Raw genomic sequence first — 20,883 nt, forward strand, 5'->3', positions numbered from 1 at the left:
TCTTTCACATCTCAGAATGTGAGACTAGAGCAGGACAGAATGGGAAATCTATCTCATGTCAGGAGAGGAATACTTAGTTAAATTCATGACGCTCACCTGAATCTTTTAGCAATTTGATCCCTAAGTTAGTCTTAGCTAGTGTCATCAGTTTTATTCATATTGTGTTAGGGTAGTCTTTTTCTTTTCCTCCTCCTTCCTTAACCTGATATTATTATTGTTGTTGTTGTTGACTCTTCCCATACTATTTTGTTTTGGGAAAAGATGATGAAGAATACCTGTCCTCAAAGTTTGCTTGTTATTCCTCATTATCAAAGAAATTATTGCGTCTTGCATACATAGGTCTTAGCACAACAGTTTACAAACCAAACTTGTAATTTGAGTAGGCTTAAGAAGATGTTTTATTTTTTTTAGCTTCAAATCTGATTTTGTCCTTTCGAAGTTCATTGGGCTTTCTATTGCTTTTCAAGCAACTTATTCTAGAAACGATATGTAATACTCTTAATTGCATAAATAACCAGAGTGGCAGGTTAGGGTACACTTCCTGGTTCATAGCCTTCTCTCCGTGTCTTCACACGGGACAGGGGCAAGCAGGCTCTCGGGGGTCTTCTTTATAAAGGTGGTAGTCTCACGGGAGCTCCACCCTCCTGACCTAAGCAGCTCCCCCAAAGCCCTGCCCCGTGATACCATCACATCGTAGCATTAGGACTTCAATATATGCATTTTGAGAGGACGCAAACATTTAAACAATACTTTAAGCAAATTTAGGAGGCTCCTAGAATATCACTTTTGTGATAAAATTTTCTTTACTACCTAATGTATTTGAACTTTCTTGGTCTTATTTTTACAAAAACCAAAACCTGTCTCTTGGGTTGTTCACAATTAACTAGTTCTAGCCTATTATTTATGGAGAGTTACCACTTTCCCGCCTTGGCTTGTCAGTATAATCAGGTTCACTATCAGTCTCAGTATTAAACAAAATTCCAGTTGAGTGATAATTACAACCTTACATATGTGTTGGATATAAATTTGGCCTTCAGCAGAAAAAAATGCCATATACCAATTCTTTGTGCTAAATTTTGAAATGTACCAAAAATGTGCTTTGTTTATAGGACCATATTGCGGAAGTATGAATGTTCCCAAAGTACTCGTGCTGAACTCAAGTGAAGTAACTGTTCGCTTTGCAAGTGGATCCCACACTTCTGGGCGGGGCTTTTTGCTGACTTATGCCAGCAGTGACCATCCAGGTATAGCAGAAGAATCAACACAAATCTGTAAACCTTTATCTGTCTAAGAATTTCTCTTGCTACTCATCACTATCTCTGGACATAGTTATGCCCTCAGACAACAGAATTAAGATGTGAGAGAAGAGAGGAATGCAATGCCTTTGTAAGCAGTTAGGTCTGAGCTGAACACTTTTGTGGAACATGTTAAATTGATCAGCTGACCTGTGTGGAAGAGAGTTGATCTCATTTTTCTAGTAACTCTGGGTGGACCATCTTTGGGGCTACTGTCCTGACCCTTCCAAGGTCTGGCTCTTCTCTGTAGTCCTCCACCCACCCATTTCTTAGCACAGGACAAGCTTTTTATCCAGTTCCCACCACCCATCCCCCCCCCCCCACCCCGACTGCCCCGTTACACATACACACACACCAGTGTGCCAGCAGGGGGGACATGTGAGTATGAGCAGGGTGTAGTCACTGTCAAAGAGTCCCATAACCATGCAGCTGACACTTGAGCAGGAGAAAAGGGAAGCGGGAGCACTGATGTGAGGGGAGAGCGTGGGCTCTGTCCAGGCCTCTTGTACTCTGGAGGAACGACCGTGCAGTCTGCTCTTTGTCTACCCAGGGCACAGAGGTGCTCAGAGCTTCTGCTTTTAGTCCCCTCTGGCAGAAGTACTCTGGGAACGGGGTGCACCGTTCATTTCTGGCTCAGCCAATGATCTGACCAATCCCAGCAGGCCTCAGCTTGCCAGTGTTCACCATATGTTGCTCCCTGAGAACTACTGAAAAGATTAAGGAAAAAAAGAACTATTGCAGCAAATGTGGACTATTTTGGAAACTATACTAGGTTGACAAATGCATCAAAATCTATGGTATCTTAGCATCTCTGTTGCTGAGTATTAGCTTGGTTCCATACCCAAAGGACACCCTCTTTTTAAGTCCTTTGTCCTTACCGACCAAAGTTAAGAGGCTGTTTTGTGTTCTTGGTTAAACACCTGGTTCTGGAGTCACTCAGATGCCACTAGCTAAATTGTTAAATTACAATGTTCCTGAACCTTCTCTATCAACCACATTGGGCTTTAAAATTGTTTTCCTTCTGCCAAGGGATATTATACACATGATCTTTGTAGGCATGTAATGGATAGTAACTGCCCAGTGTTAGTTATTCTACTGGAAATAGATTCTGTTGTCACTCACTGGACAACCACTAAAACACCACCATGGGTGGTAGAAAAGAGAAATGAAGGGAACTGGTGAATCCTGAGGATACTATGCTCAGTTTTTATTCTTAAACAGGAAAATTTAGATAACTAGGTAATAAATGCTTTTTAAAAATCGTCTTTTTTATTTTAAAAGAGATTTTTAAGCATGAGTATCCTAACTTCCATTCAGTCTGCTAATTACAGTTATCTTTTTGACAGATTTAATAACATGTTTGGAACGAGCTAACCATTATTTGAAGACAGAATACAGGTAAATATAGCTGTCCTGGCTGTGCTGCAGTCATATGTTGTTAAACATTTCGTTTTCTTTCACAGATATTATTTGTACTTAATTTTTTTTAATCATCTATGTTATAACTCACAAGGATTATTTGAAATGGTTTCTTATACAGCAGAGGTGAGCACACTTTTTCTGTCAAGGGCCAATAGTAAATATTTTAGGTTTTGCAGGTCATGCAGTCTCTTTTGCATCTATTCATATAGTTTTTGTTGCCACTGTAACGCAAAACCAGCCATAGACTATATGTAAACAAATCAGCAGGGCTGTGTTCCGATAAAACTTTACTTACAAAAACAAGCAGCAGGCAGTATTTGGCCCCGGAGCCACACTTGCTGGTCCCCGAGTTTTAGTCTAGTACCAATGAGCCATAAGGGAGTCTAGGGTGCATTTTTTTATCTAGCCTGCGTTTGGGAGTGACTTTTGTTAATTCTTTGACTTTTGGAGGGTGCTTACTTTGTCCCCCCTACACAATGGAAGCCTACTGAGAATAGGAGATGAAAATTTTCATCCCAGCTTTAACTAGAAAAATTGCTTAATCTCTTTAAGTACATTTCCTCATCTATACAGTCAAAGACCCTAGAGCAGGATTTCTCAGCCTTGGCACCATTGACATTTTGAGTTGGATGATTCTTTGCTGTGAAGAGCTGTTCTGTGCATTGTTGGATGTTCAGCAGTAACCCTGGCTGCTACCCTCTATGTGCCAGTGTGATAACCAAAAATGTCTCTGGACATTGCCAAATATCTTCCAGTAGGCCAAATTCACACCCAGTTGAGAACCATTTGTCTAGAGATCTTGCCAACAACACTAACACCAGCTAAAACTCCTTAGAGTGCCTTCTTAGTGCCAGGTGCTTGGTGCCTGGACTTAGCATAGAAGCAACTCCTGTGAGTGTTCCAACATGCCCACAAGGCAGGTTCTGTTATATGCCAAAAATGGAGGCACAGAGCAGTTACATATTCGTAACTTGCCCGGGACTGCACACTCAATAAGTGTACCCAACACCATGCTCAAGAGTCCATGGTCGTAATCGTCTCAGACATTCTAATAAATGAGATTATTTTATATGAAAAATAGTCTCTAGTGTTCATTAATATTAAGTCTGCTAGAGAAAAAAACAAAAGTAAAAATGACTAGTAATTAAATATTGCCTGTAAAGTTTCCATCTATCCAGTGTAGGTGTTCGCCCACGTTCTCTCAGGTCTTTTCAGCCGTACCTGTGCAGTGCCGGTGGCTGACGGGGCCTCTGAGCATCAGTGATCATTTTCCATCCTCCGAAAGAAAGGGCTGTACTGAGTCCGACAGAGTGAGGTTGTGGGTCCAGATCATCATAGCCAAGAATTTTTAAAACATGCAATATCTGACTATTTAATCAGGGGCACTGACAACAATAGCCGCCTGGGCGTGAATGAATCAAAACCATACCTATTTTTTTGGTCAGAGCAGCAAAAAAAAAATTTTTTTTGATGTGTTGCAGAATTTTAGTAATTAGTTTGTGTGTGTGATGAGATGAAAAAGTTGAAAATCACTGATTTACGCTGTAGCCCAGTTGTTTTGTAGTGTTTAGGTATAGATGAGGTCCACAGTCCCTATTTATAATTGTGAAATGCAGAAAGCTTTAAAAGTCAAAACATTTTTATAACTCATTTGGTGGCAATACCTGATTAATGTGACCAAAAACAAAGTCCGAATTCTGAAATACATCGAGTTCTACGGGTTAGGATAAGGAATTGTTAACGTGTAGTAGGATTCCCCATTATTTTTATTTCTTAATACCTTGATTATTGCTGCAATGCTGGACTCCATTAGGTCAATTGGAAAGAATTGTGAGTTATTTATTTGGGTAGTTTTGGTAATTAGATGTTGTTACTCATTTAATTTGCTAAGTCAGCAGGAGGAAACAGGAAATGAAGTCAAAGCAACTGCTATTTTGGAATATGTTTGGGCTGGTACATTCTTTTTAAACAAACTCAATAAACATTATTGTACTATGATATATATATATAGAAACAAGCACATGGCCTTCATCTTCAAAGTTGTAATTGTTCTTATAATTTTTGACTTTCTTTTTGCTTGTTTTTCATAGATTTATAGTTGTCATTCACAACCTATTGATATGTAGATTCTTGAAGGAACCACAGATGAGGACACTGAACTTAAGGGGGATTATGTGCCCTATTCGGGGTCTCACAGCTAGCTCGGTGGTCCCAGGCCATGGGACACCCTGCCCTAGGCCCTTTTAACCATACGATATGCCATGAAATGTTTCTGGAAAGTTTCTTAAAAAGTAACTGTTAAGTAAATGGAATCCTAATTTTAAAATATACCCTTTTTGGTCAAACTTGTGGAAAAGTAGTTGCTAAGGGCTGGGGAATAGGGGACATAAAAAGAGGTTGATAAAAGCGTACAGACTTCCAGCTTCAAGAAGAATAAGCTCTGGAGATCTAATGTAACGGAATGCTTATAGTTGATAACAATGCACTGCATAATAGAAATCTGCTAAAAGAGTAGACCTAAATGTCCTCACATATATATTTAAAATACATATATTTATAAATAAAAATATGCGAGGTGGTGGATGTGTTAACTAGATGGCTGACATAAGTCATCATGATGTATACTTTAAATATTTCACAATTTTGTCAGATATACTTCAGTAAAGCTGAAAAATATATATACCTTTTTTTCTGATTGCGGAAGTAATTCATAACTAATATAGACCATCACTGTCCAATATTAGCCATGTATACTTATCAAACACCTAAACCGCAGCTAGTTCAAATTGAGATGTGCTCTAAGTATAAAATATACAGTAGATTTTTAAGACTTGGTACAAAAGAAAAGGCTGAATATACTTAATTGATTATTTTTCCTATTCATTATATGTAGAAATGATAAAATTTGAATTTTGGGGTTAAATAGAATATATTATTAATTTTTTTGTTTCTTTTTACATTTTTAATGTGGTTACTAGAATATTTAGATTTACATATGCGGTTTTCATTATGTTTCTATTGGATTTTGCTAGTAGAGTAAACCAAGGCATTATGCTGTTCAATACACAGAAAGGGAAAATTTCTCAAAATCCCACTAGGATCCAGAGATCCAATTCCTTGTCTTCTTTTTATTCATAGAAAACATAAGTTGTTATTTTTTATATTTTAAATATATCTTTTTATAAAAACAAGATCCTGCTATATATAATATTTAGAAATTTTGTGGGTTTTTTCCTTAAAAATATTTGTTGGACATCTTAGAATCAGTTAAGATACATTAGGGAAGCTCATTGTTTAATAGGGTTTATAAGAAATCCCTATATAAAACAAATACAGAAATTATTGTGTAAAACTTGTTTTCAGAGTAACATTTTAGATTATGTTTTCATAAATTGGGTTTGTGATTTATCATTAAAGCAAGATATTCCTTCCTGTGTGTTCAATAGAGGAGAGAAAATGGTTTAAAATGTACTTTTAAATTAAATATCATTTAATAAAATATAAATTTTTTCTTTCTTTTGTTTCCTTTTTTCTTTTTCTTTTTTTTTTTTAAGCAAATTCTGCCCAGCTGGTTGTAGAGACATAGCAGGAGACGTTTTTGGGAACGTGGTGGATGGCTATAGAGATGTAAGTGATTGAGGGTAATTTTATGTTCGGGAAGAAATTAAAAAGAGTAAGTGCTGTCGCTCTGCCTAAATTCACTACAAAGTAAAGTCAAATAAGATTTAAAACTCTGTAGTTAGCTACACAGTTCTCTCTGTTCTGAGAATAAATGAAATAAATAAGTATAAAAAACAAGGTTATTCGTGTATTCATTCCTATTTTTAGCATTTCCCATAAGCATACTGTAAATGAAATGGTAAAACAAAACTTCTTTTTAACACCTATGAATAGAATTCTATCCAGTTTTAATAAGAGACTATCTTTTTGTTATCATCTATTTCTTTATTTTAATGTTCTGTTTGGTTCATATAATAATAGCCAAGGGCATGAATATTCACATCACAGAACAATGACATTATGTCTGGGACCAAAGAAGCCTCTGCCCTGTTCTTACATGTTATTCCCCTCCCCGCTTGCACCCCAATTTCTTATGCCTAATGAGACTTTCTGGGTTATATACATTTTTCTGAGAGAAAAATTAATTCACAAGATGTCATTTTTATAACATATATGGCTTATCTCCAGATTTACAATGTTTCATTTCTTACTATTTACAGATTTCTATCCTGGAAATCCAATATATGATGTTTAAAATGTTACATTGCTGTTTAAAATAATTAAGTGCACAGAGATTTGCTTGAGTTATTAGAAATGTAATGGGACTTTTTTCTAAGAGTTATTGGCATGTGTCTTCAAGCACCAGGAAAAACATACATGTTCCAGAAGTTTGATAATTCCTCTCCAGCAGGGTGAAAAAAACCTGGCTTTAGTTTTTGATTTTAGCACATCCTGATTCTGGAAGCAGCGGCTTTTGTTATTTTGGTCTTTATTTCCTTTTTCATATATTTGCTTTATTTACAAGATTGACACAGGATATTCATTTGGCCTATAAATTGTTTCAGCCTTAAAATGGTTTATGCTACCTCAGTTTGAAGATATACTTGGCATAAGCTATTCCTAAATGACTTCAGGAAATTAACTAAGAGAAATAAAAAGTATAGTTTTTTTTAAAACTATACCCCCACCCCCAGCAATAGAAAGTTTGTCTTTATTATTTCCTGTCCCATGCAAGAATCTTAAGAATTATGTACAATTAGAGAAATAGCATCATTTTTCTTACTTAGTTGTTTATCTTGCCTCCTCTTGACAGCTTTATTTTTCAGTGTAACAGGTAAATGGTTTCCTGCATAGTAGATCTAAGTATACAATTTGCAAATATGACAAACAGGCTTCCTATTTGACTCACTCACTAGTTTTACACCATTTGCTTTTAGAATGATTTTATCTGGAGGGAAAATTTGTATTTTAAAAACTAATCTCTTCAAAGAAGTCTTATTAGTGCCTTTCTTTTTTATATCGTGGGCATATTAGGTATCTGTTGCTCCATAACAGTATCACCACAAATGTAGAAGCTTAAAACAATGCATGTGTTATCTCTCACATTCTGTAGGTCATGAGTTTGGGCATGGCTTAGATGAGTTTTCCGCTTCAGTGTCTAATGGGTGCATCCAAGGTGTCAGCCAGGCCTACAGTCTCATCTGAGACTGAACTGGGAAAGGATTTGCTTCGAAGCTCCTGTGGCGTTGGCCACATTCAGTTACTTACTGATGGTCAGAAGGAGGAGCTCAGTTTCTTCCTGGGTTTTGCTGGAGGCTGTCCTCAGCTCCTTGCCATGTGGGCTTCCTCACTACCTCCAGGTCACTACTCGCGTCTTCAAAGCCAGCTGGAGAGAGTTTCCTAACAAGGGAGTCCCCTAGCAAGATAGGTTACAATCTTACGTAATGTTAGCGTGGGAGTGGTGTCCATCACCTTTGCTATATTCTGTTAGTTAGCAGATAGCCACAGCTCCTACCCAGTGTGTAAAGGAATTACATACTGGGGGAGAAATCGTGGGCATTATTTGGGAGGCTGTCTTCCATGGTTCCTTTATTGTAGGAAATGTGTTCTGCTGTACCAAGTCTTTTTCTGGAAGCATCTTTGCAAAACCTAAGTATATCTTGTAGGTCAGGATGACAGAATTTATCAAACAGGTTGCCACAGAAGCTATTGATGAAACAGGTGTCTCAGGGGAGAAATATGTTGTCTTAAAAAGCAATTATGGAAAAGGAATTGGTTCCTTCTGTGTTGTTTCAAACCGCAGAACTGGGATCAGTGCATGAAAGTTACAGGGAGGCCAATTTCAGCTGCATATGAAGAATCAATGAGCAGTGCAACGTGGAACAGGATGTCTCAAGAAACAGTGAGCCCCTAGTCCCTGGAGGTGCCAAATGGAGTTATCACAACCATTTGTCAGAGATGGCCAGTTTGCTTTACATTCCAGGGCTGAAAGAGATAAGCAGGTCTGCATGCACCCTATAATAGGTATATAGGTTGCCCTTTAGAATCACAAGGTGACAGACCATTCAAAAAAATTCCAGACATCAGCGATTTCAGCCTTTAATCTCATGACACAGTAAACTAATTACTAAAATTCTGCAGAATACCAAAAAATACATGGCATTTTTTGTCGAGCTGACAAAAAAAATAGCTAAAATTTTTATTCATTCACACCAGATGGCCATTGTTGTTTTGTCTGTTGTTATTTCTTTTTCTTTTTCTTTTTTTTTTTTTAATTTGTCAATCTAAGGGAAAAGAGGTCTGTGTCCCTGACTAAATAGTCAGGTATTGCAAGTGTTAAAAATTCTTGCAACACGCCAGTTGAAAATCGCTGCCAAATAATAACCAGTCCAGGCTTTCCATTGTATAGATGAATTGGGAAGACAAGCCCAGAGCAGTGAAATGACTTAAGCACACCTAGTGGAGTGAGACACAGAGCCAGAATGATGAACTAAATTGATGAATTTAAATCCAGGACTTTTCCATTACAACTCGCTCCTCCATTGTTGTACCCTGAGAGTCTAAAACAGTGATAACAAATATCTTTCAGAAAAGAAAATATAGGGAAAATAAAAATGCAAGCTGCCTATTTAGCTTAAAGAGCACTACATTTTTCTCTTTTTCTAATTCTTATTATTCTTTTCCAAAATCAAGAAGGATAGTATATGCATCTGTGTTTTAGCAGTCTCATATTCTCTGCTGTGAAATCTTTCCCCCTTGTTTTTGGGGCTATGACAATAGTTATTGCTAAAATAACTCACTTTGCCAAATCTAACCTATTAGAGAGATTTGAGCTCCTAAGTTAAAGATCATAAACATTTTCAATTTTATTGCAGTCACACTAATTATAGAATTTGGTTCGTTTCACTGATCCTCCCAATATTGTAACCTGAATGTAAGAGAATTTTTCTGCTGAGATAAGGTGAACAGCCTGTCATTAACAAAGAGGAACTCACAAGTCCAGATTCTGAGATGCAATTTCATGAGCTGCTTTTCTCTTTTTGGCATTAGCCATCCTGGAGAAGTGAAGCATTGCTAAAGATTATTTAGAAATGATGCTTCTCAGCACCTCAGTCCTGGGCTGATCGTCTGCTCATCCTCCCATGTGCTCCTGGGGACCTAGGACCTGCGCAGCCCTGTGAAAAGCACAGGCCTCCCTCCAGCCCCACTTGACAGCAGGCCGATTTCAGTCACAGGGCCACCTGCTACTCAGCCAGGCAGGTGCTCCTGCTTGGGTTGCCACGCAAGACAGCAGCCATTTAGTGTTTTGACATTACTATTTTGTTTTTTATGCCTTCTTAAATCTCTAAATCATAAAAGAAACCTGTGGTGTGGAAGGTTCACCTTCTCAAATGATCCCCAGTGTGTACATCTGGCAAAACAAATGTAAGAAACTGGTCGGTTATCTACTTCTGCTGAAGAGTTATCTGTTTTTGCCACTCCAAAACTTAGCGGCTTAAAATAACAACCTTTTGTTTGCTGACGGGTTTGTGGGTCGGCAGTCGGGGCTGGTCAGCTTGTTAGCTCCCTTTGCCTAGAGCTGCTCCTGCAGCTGTCGTCATGCGGCAGGAAACCGAGGGCCAGGGCCCAAAGGTGGCCTCACTGACACGTGCAGCCGCACAGGATGAGCTGCAAGGTGAGTTCAGAGTCAGCGTGGGGGGCAGCCACTGAAGAACATGGCCACCAGGAAGCGTTATTCATTGGGGGGCCACAACTGCTATAAATTACCTGCTCACCTACCTGGTGGATAGGTTCCCATTAGCATATAGATGGTGCCTCTGATGTCATTGAGATAGTTCTATATAAACACTTTTTTCCTCCCCCTTTTACTTTTTATTTAAGTGAATTATAGTTAAACAATGTCATGGGACAATTAGAGACCCTAACCACAAGTTATAGAAACATGGAAAACATGCGCTCTATTTTAAAGGCATTCTTGAGTAAGCTATGAGTGACAGTGTCGCTGTGTTTCAGAACTCTTTATTGTGCAAAGCGGCCATCCATGCCGGAATAATTGCAGATGAACTGGGCGGTCAGATCAGCGTGCTTCAGCGCAAAGGGATAAGTCGATACAAAGGGATCCTGGCCAACAGTGTGCTCTCAAGAGAGTAAGTACTTTGCCTTTTGTTTTGAGTGGAAGGTAACCCAAAGACATAATCAGTTCACTCTTTTGAAAGAACAGCAGACATGTGATACAAAGGGTTTGTCAACTGAGAAGAATATGTGTGTGAGAGCACCCTTGGTGCTGTCGGTGAGGAAGGTAAATGCAGCAATAAAAAAGCTCCCTGGTTATGCGGACAAATACATTAAAAGGGCACCCACCTGAAGCACTCAGGCAGAGGAGCATTTCTGCTCAAGTGCTTCAGTGGGAGAGAGCAATACACTTATTCCTTTTTAGCCTTTTCAGTTTCAGTGATTTATTGGTTAATCTCTCATCTTGCAGAGACTGAAGGGAGACTAGGGACTGAAATAAACCAGTTCTGAACTACAGAGCTCCCCAGAAGACTCCTAGAGACAACCTCTTAATGAAGAATAATAGTTTGGAAGTGAAGCAGGATGACTTGTGTTACTGTTCTGAACTTCTCTGTTTGGTGTTATCCTCTGCTCTTTTAGCTTCATAAGGAAAGAGTATATCAATTACTTTAAGTGTTTCAGCCTCAGCCTTTAATGCTTTCGGGTTCTCTCAGCTTCTGGAGGGGAAAAACTGGAGCCCGTAGGACTAAGTACAGGCCTGCCTGTAGTCCAGATGTCCATGTATAAACATCCACGGTCAAGCGGGAGGCCCCCCGTGGGTGGTTGCCTAGGGAGGGAAAAGTGCTCCTCCCGCCACTGTGTTTCTCTCTCTCCCTCACTCTCTGTCTGCCCCTGGAAATGCCTTCCCACTACTGAGACTCTGGTTTTTTTGATAGGTTGTCACATGGTATTGGTTTGGAGGATAAAGCACAAAATAGAGGCTATAGGCAGTTCAGGATCCCAAAGCAGGAAAAAATAGGTCAGGACCTATATCTTCTGCCACGGGCCAGGTTGGGCATTGCTCTCCTGCCCCCACCATGTGGCCTTAGTCCCCTCCTGCATGCAAACAGAACATGATCATATTTTATTGTTCCATTCTCACAATGGATGGTGGACTATCTGATCTGGTAAAAAAAAAAAATCACAATATGGGGAGTAGATAGGTTCCCAAGTTAGTATAAATACAGTGACTGATGTCATTTTGAGGAAATGATGCAATAATTTCTTTCTCCCCCTACTACTTTTTATTCGAATGTATTATAGTTTAGTAATATCGTGGGTCAAATGGAGATTCTGAACACAAGTGATAATGTTATATTTATAAGAAAAGGTATTCTATATTTCAAAGAACCAATTTATGAACTCACAAGTAAACTTTGAAATAAAAGCTAATTTCTGGATTTGGGAATGCTGGCCTAAGCCCACCAAGTTACCATCCAAACGCTGTGAACCTGATGCATTCAAAGGCCAAAGCTCAGAGTTTGGAATAAGGAAAAGTTTAGTGATCAAGAGGGCGCCAACTGAGAAGATGGGTGACCTAATCCTCAAATCCACCTTAAGAAAGAACAGAGTTCAGGCTTCTTATATGCCAAGGGAAGGGGAAATAGGAGGCTGTGTTTTTAAAGCTCAAGCATCAAGCAGAATTCCTCTAATGATTAGCTTGTTTGAATGCAAGACAAAGCGGAGCTATTAGCTTGAAGGCCACAGGAACCAAGCAGGCTCAAACACGATGCTGTCAGAGACCGAGCATTTCACTCTGTTACAACTGAAGAGGGCACGCAGTGACTGACGTCGAGAAGATTGCTAAGTATCTTCATGAAGAAGGCAAGCCTTGGGTTTGTTGGCAGGCAGGCCCCAAAGCTTAGAGGGACATAGTGGCAGGGTCAAGACCTGGGAAGAGACGCCAGAGACGAGTTGTGATGGCCGTCAGCACACCATGCTCACATCCTGCTCCCCTCCAACAGGCTAGCTGGGGGGTGGTGGAGGAGAAAAGGCAGCACTCCCACCAGCAGTTCTGAGTTTGCGGGTGGAGGTGGGAGTAACTGGAGAGGTTGTTCCAGTCCAACCCTTTCACAGGCATTGCAAGCAATGCTGTGTGTAACCTATAAAAAGCAGTCATCACTAAGGACGGGGCATATACTGAACACTCAGATGAGCAGGCTCACCTCTTCATATTTGTGTTTTCCACCTGCCCGACCTTCCCATTTGCTTTCCCCTCTGAATAGGATTTTTTGCAACAAGAGGCCCCAAAGTGTTTTTTTCATACTCTCTGAACATTCATAGACAAAGCAGTTCTCAATTTGTGGCTAAGTTAATATCTAAAGGCTTACAGATGTTTTTATAAACTAAAATCCTTACTCAAATAAATAATACATACAATACAGACTTTATCCAGAAAAAATCTGGCCATTGTTAATATAATGAGATTAGTTTGTGTGACATCTAACCTGGCAGCCAAGGAGACTGGACTGGAATGCACATCTGTGAACAACGATGACTTCACTGTAGTAGTCAGTGGGAGCGGTAGACACCATTGAGTGAGCATGTGTACTGAGGAAGTAGAAAACAAATCGGTATCAAATTTTGCATTAAGCTTGAACATTCTGTGGAAGCTCTTTGGATGATTCAGAAGGCCACAGCTATGGGCAACTGGTGATTGGCAGCTTCATCAGGACAACACACCCGCTCATGCGTCATATCTCATGCAGAGTTTTTTGGTGAAACATCAAATCAACCATGTGACTCAGCCCCCTATAGCCCAGATTTGGTGCCCTGTTACTTCTGGCTTTTTCCAAAACTAAATCACTTTTGAAAGGGAAGAGATTTCAGACCACAGATGAGAATCAGGAAAATACGATGGGGCAGCTGATGGTGACTGTGGGAACTGTGTGAGGTCCCAAGGTGCCTACTTTGAAGGGGACTGAGGTATCATTGTCCTGTGTACAATGTTTCGTGTATCTTCTTCAAGAAATGTCTCTATTTTTCATTATTACATGGCTGGATACCTTCTGGATAGACTTCATATGTTTATATGCATGTGTATACATACATATACATACATACGTACTATACAGAAATGAAATTTTATATATGTATTACATATATTCATGCATAAAGTGATTGCTTGTGCACCAAAGTTATAAATGGTAGCTTGACCCTGACTTTTGAGGATCTGTGTCTTTTTATGATTTTTATATATTTTTTCCTATTTATACTAGGATACTGTTTAAGAAAGGCCTCAGGCTGTGGCCTAGATTAGTTGGGTGCTCCTCTCTTCAAAAGGAATGAAGAAGGGCCCTTTGGCTTTAAATCTGTTTTTTTGGAATCTTTTGTCTGTGTTTGTATATGTTAGAATGCTTCTTTTGAAATATAGGATAGTGAAAAGGTTAACTTGGATTTTATTTTACTTTTGAAGAAAAAATATTAAAACTATTGAATAATAGTAAACATATTCTCAATAACTTCTGCGATATCAATTGAGCTTAGTACATGTGAAGTTGTTTTGTATAATTTGAAATTAAAGTTTGATGCAAAAAAAGAGTACAGAAATCTGAACCATTAATGAATTAGGAAAAATTTTGCTTCACATTCCATATACTTATTTGAATAGATTTTCCCATTTTTGTTTTGGTGTGAGTAGACAGAAAATCCAGAATTCTTTCAAGGTTCCTTCTTCTGGCTCTGTGACTTTGCATTGACTTTTTGTACTGGGAGAGGAGGAAACTATAGACCCATACAGACTCTTCCACTCATTAGGATTCCCAAATCTTCAGGGAGCAGTTGTTTTTATCTGTGCTGTTTTGCTGCTGGGGAACCAGTGTACATGCGGTCATTGAACTTCTGTTCCCACACATGATTGTTTGGTGTTCAGGAAAAAATACAGAAGGAAGCATTGCAGCTGAGGAAGGAGTCCCTAAAGTAAATATCCAGGGTTCTTCTGGGGTTCATCCGGGGTCAGGTTACTTCCTGGATCTGAGGAGACCAGAACGGAATCAGGAAGAGGCGCTGACTTCACACAGAGGATGATGGCTCAAACCACAGGCGGGGAAGGCTTTTCTTTCTGTTTACATCGGAGCCTTCTTGATTGCTTCTGGGGCCCTCTGGGAAGACTGGCAGTTCCTGGAATCTGACTGCATTCATTCACCCTAATGCATGAAAGCCTTGAACCCCAACCTCCCTAGGGCATTTTTTTTTTAAGAGGACACTTACTTACCTGTAGAGTTCTCTACATGGCCGTATTCAATTAGTTGAATAGAGTGAAATGTAAAAAACACATTTCCGCTGATCATGGAGGAAAGCCAGGAAGGGGCTGTGAAAAGCTGAGACTTCCCTGACATCTTCTTCTCAGTGCGCACTCCAGAGTTATCCTTCTTACTGTGCCTTCCCTTTTTTTGACAACAAAATAAATATTTTAATGTTTCCTGGCAGTGGGAACAAGTTTAAGCTCTCGGGGTTGCAGAAGTATTGTTTGGGTTTACTTGGGCCAAATTTCAAGTGAAATACTTAGTGCAGGAACATTAGAGAATATGGACAATTCGCTCAAAGAAAGGCTCTAAATAAATCTTAATAAAAATTTATTTACTTACTTATTTACTTTAATTATATTTTACTGATTGTACTAGTACATTTGTCCTGATTTTTCCCTTTTTGTCCCCCTCCACATAACACCCTTCCACTCTCTCAGGCAACCCCCCTTCATCGTTCATGTCCATGGGTCATGTGCATAAGTTCTCCAGCCACTCCATTTCCTATACTGTACTTTACATCCCCATGGCTATTCTGTAACTATCTACTTGTACTTCTTAATCCCCCACCTTTTCACCCATTCCCCCACACTCCACTCCCATCTGGCAACCATCAAAATGTTCTCTGTATCCATGATTCTGTCTCTGTTCTTCTTGTTTGCTTAGTTTGTTTTTAGATTCAATTGTTAATAGATATGTACTTTTGCCATTTTATTGTTCATAATTTTGATCTTCCTCTTTTTCTCAAGTAAGTCCCTTTAATTTCATATAATAATGGTTTGGTGTTGATGAACTCTTTTAGGTTTTTCTTATCTGGGAGACTTTTTATCTGCGCTTCAATTCTATGTGATAGCTTTGCTGGGTAGAGCAATCTTGGCTGTAGGGCCCTGCTTTTCATGACTTCAAATATTTCTTGCCAGTCCCTTCTAGCCTGCAAAGTTGCTTTTAAGAAATCAGCCAACAGTCTTATGGAAACTCCCCTGTAGGTAGCTAACTTCTCTTCTTTTGCTGCTTTTAAGATTCTCTCTTTATCTTTCACCTTTGGCATTTTAATTACGATGCATCCCGGAGTGGGCCTCTTTGCATCCATCTTGTTTGGGACTCTGTGCTTTCTAGACTTGCATGTCTCTTTCCTTCACCAAATTAGGGAAGTTTTCTTTCATTATTTTTTCAAATAAATTTCCTATTTCTTGCTCTTTCTTTTCTCCTTCTGGCACCCCTATGATGCAAGTATTGGACCTTTTAAAGTTGTCCCAGAGGGTGCTTATACTGTCATAATTTTTTTTGGATTCTTTCTTCTTGTTCTGATTGGTTGTTAATTCTTCCTCATGTTCCAAACCATTGATTTTTATTCTCAGCTTCATCCACTCTACTGTTGTTTCTCTGTAAATTTTTTATTTCAATTAGTGTATCCTTCATTTCTTACTGGAGCTTTTTTATGCTGCTGAAGTCCTCACAAAGTTCCTTGAGCATCCTTATAACTAGTGGTTTCAACTGTGCATCTGACAGATTGCTTGTCTCTACTTCATTTAGCTCTTTTTCTGGAGGTTTGATCTATTCTTTCATTTGGACCATGTTTCTTTGTCTCCTCATTTTGGCAGCATCCCTGTGATTGTTTCTATATATTAGGTAGAGCAACTTTGACTCCGTGTCTTAGTAGTGTGGCCTAGTGTAGAAGGTGTCCTATAAGGTCCAGTGGCATAGCCTCCCCTATCACCCAAGCTGGGTACTTGAGGTGTGCCCTCTGTATGGGCTGAGTACACCCTCCCCTTGTAGTTGAGTCATGGGTGCTGTTGGCAGAACAATCAGAGAGATTTACCCAGGCTAGTCAACTGCAAAGACTGGCTATGACCTCTGACCACCAACTTCCTCCCTCCGTGGAGGATCAGCTATGCAGAGACAGAGAGAGAGGTGGTGCTCCAGCATGGTCTGTTGCTGTCCACTGGGTGTGCAGGCTCTGGGGCTTCCCTGGTGGTGCAGGCCAATGTCAGCCCCCACCTGTGTTTCTCCCAGGGCACCCTGCCTGAGCTATAAAGCAATCTGAGATAGCTGCTATTTGTGCTGGGCTTGGAGATTGCCCAGGCAAGACCAAGCTGTGAATCTAGGCTGGCTGCTGCTAGTGCCTGGCCTGGGGCTCACTGAAGCCAGCTGTTGCTTGTTTGATAGGATTTAGAAAGTTGTAGAACAGAGCCAAGACCAGCCATTCGTATGGAAATGCAGTTTGGGGGGGGCCTATCAGTTGGGTGGGGCAGAGTCTCTGGGGATCTCCAAGGCAGATCAAACAGTGTTAGCCATGTTGATGGAGTCTCAGATATGGCACCAGCTTACTGGCTCTGTTGGGGTAGGGTTTAGCAAAGGGATGATGGCCTTCGCTTGCCTTGATGGCAGATACTTCATTTTCTCCCTGTATACTACTGGTGATTTTTAAGCAGCTGCCCTAGTGCTGGAGCTCAGAGGCAATGAGTCTGAGTAGGTGAGTTCATGTGTGGGTTCTTTAAGAGAAACTAGTGGGGCTCCAGGAGTTTCTTCCACCTACTCAATCCCTGCTGATTTTTACAGTCAGAAGTTGTGGGGACTTAGTTTCCTGGCAATGGAACCCTGGGCTGAGGTGCCTGGTGTGGGGCTGGGACTCCTCCTCCTGAGACATCCCTTCTGAATTTTTATCCACCACATGTGGGTGTGGGACCAGCACATTCCATGTCTGTGTCCCTCCTACCAGTCTGGGTGGATGTGGTTTCTTTAATTCCTTAGTTGACCGACTTCCATTCGACTCAATTTCTGATGTTCTGAGTATGGTCGTTCTGTATTTTAATTGTAATTTTGATGTGGGTGCAGAAAGAGATGAGGCATGTCTGCCAACACTGCCCCCTTGACCGGAAGTCTCAGAGCTAAACACTTAATATACTATTCTCATTTTGTAAAATAATGGAACATACAGTGAAATCTATCTTTTTTGTATTTACCTCTAGTATCTAATATAGTAAGTACTATGAACAAAAGATTAATCTTGAGAATTTCAAATTTTCTATCCTATGTATTTCTACACCACTGAATTGGTGATGGATTTTAAAAAGTTAGATACGGTATTAGACCTTAGGCATCTCATCTCTTCCAAAGAAGACAACTGCAGAATAAGGCTGACATGAGATTAGCACAGGCTATAGAGCAGCAGGGCTCTGGAGGCCCAAAGACCAAGGCTGATGAACTGAGGACTGTCTTACGGCAGTGAGATCCAGTTCAGGCCAGTCATTGAAATGCTTTGAATTTTCTCCCAATGACAGCTGCACCTTGTCATCTAGAAGCTGGTGCTGGTTTATGGCTTGGTGCTGGTTGCTCCACTAAGTAGGAGTGTGAGTGGAGAGAGAACAGTCTGAGGCTGTTCAGAGCAGCATGCTGGGGCGGGACCACTGGGAAAAGGGGCAGAGAAGTCTGCAAAGAAGGCAGCTAGCGGATGACATGCTGTTCTAAAAGTGACCGGGTTTCTTCGTTTTTCTCAATTGTCCTTGATTGTTGGCAGTGAGTGGGACATTTATGGTGACTCCTGAATCAAAGGAAATGTTTTCGGGGCAGTGATCCTTTCTGCCTCTATCATCTTATATTAATTAATTGGATTTAAGGTTGTTCCTAAAACTGTATACCCATACATTTCTTTTCAATGCAATGATTTTGATTCAAAAGCACTGTCTCAGAGTCCTGTTCACTTGTCTCCCGTATGAATTTAGGAAAGTTGCTTACCTTTGACAGGCCTAATATTCTTGGTCTGTAAATGCAGTGATGAAGATGGGACCTGTGGCCTCATGGGGCACTGTAACGATCACGTGGGGTGTGGGGAGGCTCCGTGGGCCCTGGGCCACAGTGCTGTATCAGGCATTGAAGTTCAGTGAAGCAACTCATTTCCTCCTGTTTCTGTTTACTGTTTCAGTGGTTCCCTGTCAGACAAGCGATTTCTGTTTACTTCCAATGGTAAGGACTATGCTTTCCTTAAGAATTTGATATTTTAAAATCCTCAGGGTTAGTTTATTCCTCCATATCCCTCAGATGGTGTCATTTAAAGGATTTTGTTTGTTTTTCCCTCAGGTCACACATCACCAAATATACTGTGACTTAAAAATACACAAGACAAGAAGCCAAATTAATATGCAGCAGAAAATATTTTTCTTTATAATCTAAGCTCTCTTAAACTTTTGCCAAAAAGAGTGAAAATTTGAAATGACATTTAAGATAAATTCCTTTATGTTAGATTTTTAACAGAAAAAAATATTTTAAATAGTACAGTTGGATTTATGGGTTTCTTGAATTAACTTATTGAACATGATTATATAAAATGAAGGCTTTTATCCCCTCCATCATTGTATATAGTCTGTATAAATATTCTCCCTCTCATGAAATATAATATTTAAATGGGAACATTATGAATATGTCTTCTTTACCCAGGAAAGGGAGCACAGCCTCCATTTGGTCCCTCCACATTGCCTTGGACACAGTACAGTTAAGGTCCTAAGGGTAGATGTCAGGTACAATTTGCTGATCTTCAGAACACGTGATATACCTGCTTGTCAAGGGCACAGAAAGCAGAGCCCCCCTCTGATCAAGTGGGAAGAACCTCAACAATTTAAACCTTTAGTTAAAATCGAGGTGAATTTAGGTTAGAAAGGAAAATCTACAGTGGGCACAAAGAAATGTCACTTAGAATGTGACTTCAATGAGATCCATTAAAAAGAAAAGCAGCAACAATTTCAAGATACTGCAGTACAAAAGAGTCAAATGCAAATCTAAGTTATTAAAACACTAGTCATTAAATAGCTGATTTGCTATCACAATGGAAATAAAACAACTAATTCTGAGTGAGATGTTGTATTTATTTTTTTTGCTTTCATTTATATTTATAAATCTATCTATCTATCTATCTATCTATCTATCTATCTATCTCTGAAACATTTTACTGTTCTTTTCTCCTAGGTTGCAGCAGATCCTTAAGTTTGGAGACTGATGGGCAGTGGGTTGATGAGTTTGGAGAACAAGTTCATTGGTCTCCTGGCCAAACCCGACTTCAGGACCAAGGGTCGGGGAATAGCAGCAAGAACCACAAACAACGAGAGTGGCTAGAGATAGATTTGGGGGAGGAAAAGAAAATAACAGGTACCAACACAAGTTCAGTTTCACAAATGCAAAATGACTTGCAGTTGAAATTATGGTTCTGATTTGCACAGATGCTTTAAAGTCTGCTACATCTTAATCTGCACATTGTCTCTGTGGAAGAAACTGGGTGTGGGTTGCAAATAGGAATGTAGGGATTAGAGAGCTGAACTTTATGACATATCTCAGTGTGAAAACACTCACCTGTGATCAGGTTCCTAATTGCAAATGAGAAAAGATGGCCTGTGAAATGATTTGAGATTTCAAATGAAGGGGAAAAAAAAGAAATGTGAAGTTAAAATATAGCTATATACAACATTTTTATAACTACCTTTAAATAATATTTTCTTACAAGGAATTAGGACCACAGAATCCACACAGCCAAATTTCAACTTTTATGTTAAGAGTTTTGTGATGAACTTCAAATCCAACAACTCCAAGTGGAGGACCTACAAAGGAATTGTGAATAATGAGAAAAAGGTAAGAGAAACTCTGGAAGAAAGAACTGAGTAGGAGATCAAGTCTCCAATTATGATCATCAGTGAGTTTTCAGAAGACAGATTCACAGAACCACCTTAGTTAGAACTTGACCTTTCTTGGCAAAGCCTTGTACCTTCGATATCAAGTGTCTAAAAAAATGCAACAGACATAAAATCCTGGCTTTGGTTTCATGTAACCAGGTATGAATGGGTTGGTAAAAGACCTAAAAACTAATAGAATCTCCAGGTGAAAGT

The 20,883-nt window shown here is 39.6% G+C and overlaps 1 protein-coding gene across 1 annotated transcript in view; it reads left to right on the top strand.

Annotated features, from left to right (window-relative positions):
- The window catches only part of DCBLD1 (discoidin, CUB and LCCL domain containing 1), a 62,997-nt gene that overhangs the window by 32,927 nt on the left and 9,187 nt on the right, over positions 1-20,883 (top strand). Inside the window, exons 3-9 of the mRNA XM_054569870.1 lie at positions 1,110-1,244; positions 2,642-2,693; positions 6,272-6,344; positions 10,731-10,864; positions 18,936-18,976; positions 19,973-20,152; positions 20,505-20,629. Of these exons, the coding sequence (XP_054425845.1) occupies positions 1,110-1,244; positions 2,642-2,693; positions 6,272-6,344; positions 10,731-10,864; positions 18,936-18,976; positions 19,973-20,152; positions 20,505-20,629 (740 nt within the window). The remainder of the gene's footprint in view (positions 1-1,109; positions 1,245-2,641; positions 2,694-6,271; positions 6,345-10,730; positions 10,865-18,935; positions 18,977-19,972; positions 20,153-20,504; positions 20,630-20,883) is intronic.

Source organism: Pteronotus mesoamericanus, unplaced genomic scaffold (genome assembly GCF_021234165.1).
Source record: "Pteronotus mesoamericanus isolate MK-2021 breed Mesoamerican mustached bat unplaced genomic scaffold, CSHL_Meso_final contig_20, whole genome shotgun sequence".
Lineage (NCBI taxonomy): Eukaryota > Metazoa > Chordata > Mammalia > Chiroptera > Mormoopidae > Pteronotus > Pteronotus mesoamericanus.